The sequence below is a fragment of the Gracilinanus agilis genome, chromosome 1 (genome assembly GCF_016433145.1).
Source record: "Gracilinanus agilis isolate LMUSP501 chromosome 1, AgileGrace, whole genome shotgun sequence".
Lineage (NCBI taxonomy): Eukaryota > Metazoa > Chordata > Mammalia > Didelphimorphia > Didelphidae > Gracilinanus > Gracilinanus agilis.
Genome location: NC_058130.1, coordinates 405,985,948 through 405,994,949, shown reverse-complemented (window position 1 = coordinate 405,994,949; position 9,002 = coordinate 405,985,948). Strand labels below are relative to the sequence as shown.

The window sequence follows — 9,002 nt, the reverse complement described above, 5'->3', positions numbered from 1 at the left end:
AAAGAAAGAAAGAAAGAAAGAAAGAAAGAAAGAAAGAAAGAAAAAGGAAGGAAGGAAGGAAGAACAGAAGATCTCTGAAGCTTTTAAAGAAAATGTACAGAAGAGATTAGAAAGAGAATTAGAGGGAAACAGACTAGTGAGAGATTTGGGAACTAACATAATGAACTGAGTAAATGTTTACAAAAATAAACTGTCCATAATGAGATTCTTGGTTTCCTACATAATCCTCTTTTTTCTATTCTTTGTATATGGAAATGTTTTTACTTTATCATGTTTCTCAAGGTCAGAATAGCAAAAAAAAAAAAAAAATTATCTCCTAGTCCCATCATCAGTCCCTTGGTATCAAACTTTCCCACATTTCAGTACCATTTAGGTAAGTTTTTGCTCACAGCCTAACCCTCTGACATTCTTCCACCTCCCAATTTACTCCCCACCCCCACCAAACTCCTAATCTATACAACCCTCATTCATTCTCAGAGGCTTAAATTCTACCTCTTTTCTACTAGCCAAAGATTAAGCAGCACAACCCCTAGGCTTCCATCCTGGGCACATAAAACTCACCCACTTCTTGACCCCATCTACTATGCTCATCTTCTCTTTGGGGGGAAGTGAGAAGTAGATACTTTGTTAAAAACAGTTATTTTCCCCAGACTATCTGATGGTTATTAAAGTTCTCTCTAGCTCTGGTAGTCTAACTCTAAGGAGAGATACAAGGGAGAATTAAGTGGAAATGATATCTTTCCTTCCTGATGAATGAAGTGTAAAGTATGGTCCCAGACCTGCATAAACATCTCACTGTTTAGATATTCATCTGGAGGAGTTTCCAGGTGGAGGCGGCTTCTTGAGGTGAACTATCTATCCCTCAGAAAAATGGCCAGTCAAGAGGGGGAGAGACAGGGAAGACAGGTGGCCTTCAGGTAAACGTATAAATATGTTATAAACATATAAATCTCACACCTCCCTTATGAGGCATCTGGGTGGCACAGTGGATAGAGCATTGGTCCTGAAGTCAAGAAGACCTGAGTTCAAATCCAGCCTCAGACACTAGCTGTGTGGTCTTGGGCATGTCACATAATCTCCACTTGCCTCCATTTCTTCCACTATAAAATAGGGCGCGGAATATCACTTATCTCACAGGGTTGTTGTAAGGACCTTGTTGTAAGGATCAAATGAGATATTTGTAAAGTGCTTTGTACATAACTGGCACATAGTAGGTGCTTAATAAATGCTTATTTCCTCCTATGGAATTTGTGATCATTCATCAAACTGCATTCAAATACTTCAGAAGAATCATGCTGTAATAATTACAAATTATTACAAAATCAGGCATATGGCCATTGTAGCAGGCAAATAGAAGGTAATATTTTATCAAAAGCAATACAACTATCACCATTTTTAAAAAACCGTTCCCTTCTTATTTTTAAAGATTTTTTTATTCATTTTTGAAGCCCTAATATCTTTATATATATCCTTCTATATTAATTTTTTATTTGTTACAGTGCTAGGGTTAAGTGACTTGCCCAGGGTCACACAGCTAGGAAGTGTCTGAGGCCAGATTTGAACCTAGGATCTCCTGTTTCTAGGCCTGACTCTCAATCCACTGAGCCATCCAGCTGCCCCCAACCCTTCCCTTCTTAGTATCAGTTCTAATACAGAAGAACAGCAAGAGCTAGATAATCAGGGTTAAGTGACTTGCCCAGGGTCACACAGCTAGAAAGTGTATGAGGTCAAATGTGAACCCAGGTCCTCCTGGGACTCTATCCACTGTGATACCTCACTGCCTCTAACCATCACCATTTATTATTTATTTATTAAAAACTTAGACCCTGTCCTAGGCCTGGGAGAAGTACAGCCTAGATAAGGCACAGCTCCTGCTCTCACATGCACAGAAATCATATGTATTGTTATTTCTGTTTCTCAAAGAGATACCAAAGTTTGATAACAGTGGTGACCTAAAATGAATTAATATATCAGTAAGTGTGCTGGATCTGGAGGCTCTTTTAAGGTCATATTTCATAAACCCTCCCATTTTTCAGGTGAGGAAACTGGGACCCTGAAAAGGGAAATGATTTTTCTAAAGCCTCCAAGTAGTAAAAATAACAGCTCAAGGACCCGAAAACTATTGCATCTTTTTTAAAGGTATGTGAAATGTTTATATATTTATATTTATATTTGGTCTTCTCTCACATTTAATCTGAGTTAAGAAGGACTTACTTTAGCTACATAACAGCTCCATCCCAGGGTTTCATTAAAGCAAACCTTTCAGTATGACTAACTGACAGTTTTCACAAAATCATTAATATTAGAGACTGAAAATTCCTAAGAAGCCATGTAGCCTCATTTCAAGGATGAGGAATCTAAGACCTAGAGAGGCTAGGTGATTTCCCCAAGGTCACCCAGGGAGCATCTGTTGGAGCTGGGCTGTGGACCTTGAAATCCAGCTGGGATAGATATCAAGGCCAGTGAACTTTCTACTCTACCACACATGACTCTAGTCATGGTAGGTCCTACGTATTCTAGACAATAAGGCATGCCAATATAACAAAGCTCCCTGATTTGGGGGGCTTCTAGAGAACCACGTTTCACTTGCACTAAGCTGCCTTCATTCTGAACACTCTCTCACCCTATATTTTTTTAAACCCTGACTTTCCATCTTGGAATCAGTATTATGTATTGGTTCCAAGACAGAAGAATGGTAAGAGCTAACCAATGGGGATTAAGTGACTTGTCCAGAGTCACACAGCTAGGAAGTGTCTGAGGCCAAACTAGAACCTAGGACCTCCCATCTCTAGGCCTGGCTCTCAATCCATTGAGCCACCCAGCTGCCCCTACACTTTTAATGGAAATGTCATCCTTCCCTAGTCCATCCCTAGTGCCTCCTCCCTCATGACAAGAGGTAGGAAATGAGCCAGATTGAGCAAGACCAGACCCATCCCTTTAAAAAGCCATGTATGGGCTCCATTGTTCAAATGATGATGGATCCTACTGACTGGGAAGAGCAGTGGGAAGCTTCTCAAGACCCAGCTCTAAGGGAAGTGTGTCCATCTGTCCAAAGAACTGTCTCACACCCCTACCTCTCCTCTTGTCATGGACTGAACAACTACCACACAAAAGGTTCCAATAGCCTGGCTCATCACATCCTTCCACTGATGTCCCTACTCTCCGCTCACTCCCAGTGCCTCTTTTTAGACTTTGGGTCCTCTCTTGTATGACTAAAACACTCCATAATTAAGATATATTGCCTCATCTGTTATTTGCCTCTCTGATGACCTTGTGAAAGTGCCTGATCCCCAAACTTCTGGAAGAGACGAGGCTATATAACATTCCCAATATTTCAGATGAAAGTAAAGCACAGAATGTAGATGATGTCAGAAAGCAGAAAACTGTACTATCCAAGTAAGAAAGCCTCCCCTAGTGAGCTTAACTCAGGGAACAAAGGAACCAGGGTTGCTTTGGATCATGTGATAGGAAGAAATTTCAGAGGAGAAAGGAGTCAAGTAACATCTTATCCCCAAAGCCAAGTAATCCACGTTTGAAATATAAGCATTGGGCAAAATGCCCCATGTCCTGACCACAAAAACCTGCTTTATTTGGAGAATTCTGCTTCCCAAAGAAGACCAAAGTGCAGCCTTGAAGTATCCTTTCTTGTCAAGCTGGTTTAGTGTTTTCTACACCATTTCCCTCTCTTCTGTCTTTTTCCACATGCAGACACTGGATTCCTTTCACAAAGACTGGAACCAAATCCAGTAGACCGAGGCAGGCTTGCTGGAAAGTGTTCTGCCTAAAGCCAACCCAGGTGGAGTTTAGAAAAGAAAGTGGCGTGGAGTACAGAGGGAGGCCCAAAATTACCTGTGTCACCATATTCTCCAAAGATATTAATGAAGACATTTGCATCTGTCCCAGCACCAAATATATCTCCAGTAGAGACTTTGACATCATACTTGTTATCTGGACAGAAAGAGAGGGAAAAAAGAAAGCAATCCATGAAGTCTTTCTATCAAGTTGCCTCAGCACAAAAAAGACATTTAAAAAAAACCATTCAGTTCTGGAATAATTAGGTAGCACAGTGGATAGAGTGCTTGCTAGGCCTAGAGTCCAGAAGAACTGGGTTCAAATCTGACCTCAGATACTTTCTAGCTGTATGACCCTGGTCAAGTCACTAATTGCCTAGCCTTTGATACTCTTCTATCTTGGAACTGATACTGAGACAGAAGGTAAAAGTTTAAAAAGAAATTCAATTCTCCCTACTCTTTGGCTCTCTTCAAGGCTGAGTTCAACTCATACCTACATTTCATACTTGCATCCCCCAGGGAGAAGAAAGGGAAAGAGGGAAGAAAGGGGAGAAGGGGTAAGAAGAGAGTGAGGAAGAGAACAGTACTCATTCAATGTTTACTATCTGCCCTTTGTAGGGCATCAAGGTGGTACAATGGATAAAGCTCTAGGCCTAAAGTCAGAAAGCCCAGAGTTCAAATCTGGCCTTAGAAACTTACTAGCTATAAGTAAGCTCACCCTGGGCACATACCATGTTTTCCTCAGTTTCCTCATCTGTCAAATGAGCTGAAGAAGAAATAGCTAACCACTCCAGTTCCTTTGCCAAGAAAACTCCCCCAAATGGAGTCATTGTTGTCTTCTTTCCCCAGATAAGAGTTAGACATGACTGAACAACAACAAATGTGTCATTTAGTCACAGCACAATTAACTTTCTAATGAAAGGCAGCTTAGTCTAGGGCATAGAAAACTAGCCTCCAAGCCAGTTCTCCAAGCCTTCAAGTGCCACTTCTGCCATATAATGGGCAAGTCTCCTTGCCCCTCTCCATGCCCTAGTCAAATCTCTGAGTAGGAATTACAAAGGAGATGCCACTGCATGGGTGAAGGGAGCTTCCCCAACTGGGAGTTCCCTACACCAATGAAATTCCAGATCCAGTCCTTCTGCCTATGTGCCAAGCTCTGGAAGGACAAAGACAAAAGGTAAGAGGGACGAGATGAGCTGTGATGGGCACCCAGGGAGGGGAGAGGCTTATCCAACAAGATCATAGATTCACCAAAGTTATTGACATTAATTAGCTCATTCAGAGTGTTATATGGGGTAGACCCGAACCCTCTTTTCCTTAGTGACAGACCAAAAAAACCTAACTTCTGCCTCACATACATTTAGAGGAAAAAAGGAGGTGTGTGCCCCAAAAAGAGACAATGGGACTGCTGATCACAAAAATGCTTTAAAGATCAAGCAGTAACAGCGATGGCAACAACAAAAGTAGTAATAAGTGACATTTATAGAACACTTTGAAGCTTGCAATATTCTTGACATGCTCATCTAATCTTCATGACAACTCTGAGATCGATGGAGTAGGCATTATTATCTTCATTCCCCAGATAAGAAAGCTGAGGTTCAGAGGCTAAGTGGTTTGGCTATGTCCCATAGCTAACCAGTGCTAGAGACAGAATCCAAAGCTAGACCTTGAGGAGGACTAAAACCCCAGGGTGGGAGTCAGGTAAAGGGTGGGGGGGGGGGCTAGTAAATTCAGTGGACTGAGAACCTAGCCCTTGCCACTCTTCTGCCTTGACACTGGTGATACTTAGTATTGATTCTAAGATGGAAATTAAGGGTTAAAAAAAGTGAAGATGGAAAATAAGCCCTGAGCCTCACTAAAGACTCTGAGGTGGGGCTCTAGAATACCCACAATGCTTTCATGAAACTACAATATCATGCATGTGGCATTCTAGGGCCTGGAAGGGACTCATTGCCCTGACAAGCTTGAATCAGCCAGATCGCCTCACTCCAGGATGCCAGACGCTCACTCTCCATCCTGCCGCAGTGTTCAGTGTTTTGGTGCCAGCTGGCACAGGCTTCCAAGTTCCATCCATTTTATTCAACTTTATTCTCTAACAAGATCTGAGGCCTTGCCTCAAATAAGAACAAAAATTTCCCCTCACCAGTAGAAGAGGAACCCCATAGCTGATCACGCAATGGGCTAGAAACACGGGAGAAAGGAGTTCAAATTCCAACTCCACTTATAGGTCTGAATGTCAATCCTGAATCCAGGCAAAAAATGGAGTCAGGAGAGTTGGGCAAAGGACCAAGACTCCAGAGGGAACTGGAAATGTTTATCCTGGAGAAGAGTAGGTCTGAAAGGAAGGGGGATGGGGGTGGGACAAAATCGTTTTCTTCAAATATGTGAAAGTTTGTCATCTGGAAGAAAGATTAGGTCTACTCTGGATAGCTCCAGAGAACTAACCAGTAAAATTACAAGGAGGCTAAATTTTTTATTTTTTAGATTTTAGCTATAATAAGGAAGAACTTCCTAACCACTAGAACTGCCTAAAAATGAAATGGTTTATTTGTTGAGGAAGGGATCTCTGCTCCTAACTCCCCACTAGAAGTATTCAAGGAGATGGAAGACCATTTTGTGGGGTATTATGGGAAAATATTTTTATTCTGGGAGGCAGGAGAGATCAGACGACAAAATATCTCTTCCAAATCTAAAATTATATATTTCTATGTCCAAGAGAGACCTGCTTAGAAACAGGGATCTGGGACCAATAAGATGAGAGATTAAGCACCCCAAAATTGGCAGAGGAAAGAAGTCAAAATTGACCACAGATTCGGAAACTAGGAGATCACAGTAATAGCTAAGAAGTTTGACATATTTGCTCCTGTGCAATCATAGATGTAGAGCCAAAAGGAATCTTAGGCCTCAAACTACATTTGAGAAAATAAGGCCCAGAAAAGTTAAATGACATGCTCAAGATCTGATACTTATTAAGAAGCAGAACAAAGATTTGAATCCAGGTCCTCTGACCACAAAGCCAGCACTCAATTTTACCTGTGGTATATTTTCTTGTATCAGGAATAAACCAAGAAACTGGTTGTTGGAGGAGGTAAAGGGTCAAAGTAGAGACTTTTGATATGGAATCCATGGTCAAGAGGAGACCTACAAAATACATGACCAAAAAAGGCAAGGGAAACTGCAGTATGAATTTCTAGGAAGAAGTTAAGAGTTTGAGATCCAGGAGGTTGAGTAAAAGAATATGGAAACTAGATCTTGGTGGCTAAAGTGGACCAAGGGTTCCAGAAATCAAGGGAATGGACCCAGTAAAAAACAATGCAAGGGTGGGCCTGATCACAGGCCAAGGAAGATTTTTGGTCTGGCCACTTTTATACATCACAGTAAGTTTGGGCAGTTCTGGTAATAATGCAGATACATACAAGGAATACCTGAAGCTAGCTAGAAAATGAATGAATGAATAATGAGAAACTTATAAAATACTTACTATGTGCAAAGTACTATTCTAAGCACTGATTACACAAATAGAGAAGTAAAGGACAGTCCCTGCTATCAAGGAGCTCACATTCTAATGGAGAATAGGAGATTTATGCCTTCTAATATCTTCTAATTACATATAGGGCAGAGGTAAGAGCTGGGGTTGTCTTTTCTTATACAAAGATTGTCCAGATTGCCCTACAGTGAGGGCTTATTTATCCTACATACTCTGTTTCATTCCATCTCACCATGCCTGAGGATATGATGCTATGTGATCATTCCAGCCCTTGGGTGGATATATTTAAGTGCCAGATGGCTGAGGAAGGTGGTATGGCCTAAGGCTCGCTAACATTTGGAACAGATTGTACCCTTAAGACATTGTCTGGCTAGAGGGGAGACATCCTAACAATTTGATCTGTCTAGAAATGGGTAGACTACTGGATTACATGTTGCCTTGCCTTGATATGAACAGGAAAACATGGCACATTTATTAACTATCACAGTGAAATGTTCAATAGTTTGTGTCCAGCCTTAAACCCAGGGCTAAGGATGCTGACATCTAGGGGTAGGCTTCCTTTCATAGCAGTCCTCCAGCCCGCCATTCCCAAGAACTGCATGAAATTCTATTCTCTTTTCCTCATGCAGACCTGACCCATCACCACCAGTGCTGTGTTACCTCTCACCCTAGGTCTGCCTTCCTCCCAACTATGATTTTTTACCTCTTTCCATGGATTGGGGAAAGATGCCAATAGATATTAGCCATGTTACAAAGGGATAGCCTGGACTCACTTAAAAACAATTCGTCCTTTTTCCTGGTTTTCCTTTCCTGAACCAAAGACAGACTGCCCTCTGTGTTACCCATCTCACTTCACCTGAATTTATCCCATATGTAACTCCACTTATGCATGGGGAGAAAGAGGGAGAAGGGGTCAGAAAGTGTAAATAAGAACGTAGCCTTTGTTGATCATGAAACAAGAATTCATTACAGATCCTTCCCAAGGTTGTAGTGAATGACTGTGCATCTCTTTGCATCCAGATACACAAGTCCCCTCTCCCCTTCTATACCCCCAAGGAGGCATTGACAGAACAAAGGAAACATACTAGGCACAAAAAGAAAGATACTCAAGAATTCTCAACTCCTAAAGCCATGTTGAGATAGAATAAGGTCCTACTTCAATTCAGCAAACATCTATGAAGCACCTATTATAAGCCAGGCACCAGAAGTGTCACTGACAATTCAACAACAAAAACAAAATAGGTCTTGTCCTCAAGGAGTTTACACTCTGATAGTGCAAACTATCACGTAACACATCATATCAATATAGCACAAATGATTTAGGTTCACTTGAAGAGGGGAAAAGAACCAACAGTTCTCTCCTTCAAATATAGTTGTTTATAAGGTAAGATTTGTAAATCCTCAAGTATAATGTATGATTTATAATTATTGTATTATTTATTTATATTACTTAAAATTTGTTAATGATTTTAATTAAATAGAGCTCTTGTTTTTTATCTAGCACCTTGGACAGTGCTTAAGCCATTATTGATGGTTCCTAATGTTTGTTGTTTGACTCATGACTTTTAAAACACGTTTCTAAGCATCAGCATTCAGAACTTCTTCTCTATGTTAATGTGTGCTGGATTAGAGGGAGGAAGGGAAGAAGGAAGGAAGGAAGGAAGGAAGGAAGGAAGGAAGGAAGGAAGGAAGGAAGGAAGGAAGGAAGGAAGGAAGGAAAGAAG

General features: G+C 41.1%; 1 protein-coding gene across 1 annotated transcript in view; it reads right to left on the bottom strand.

Annotated features, from left to right (window-relative positions):
• The window catches only part of LOXHD1 (lipoxygenase homology PLAT domains 1), a 293,979-nt gene that overhangs the window by 196,971 nt on the left and 88,006 nt on the right, over positions 1-9,002 (bottom strand). Inside the window, exon 5 of the mRNA XM_044681634.1 lies at positions 3,850-3,948. Within this exon, the coding sequence (XP_044537569.1) occupies positions 3,850-3,948 (99 nt within the window). The remainder of the gene's footprint in view (positions 1-3,849; positions 3,949-9,002) is intronic.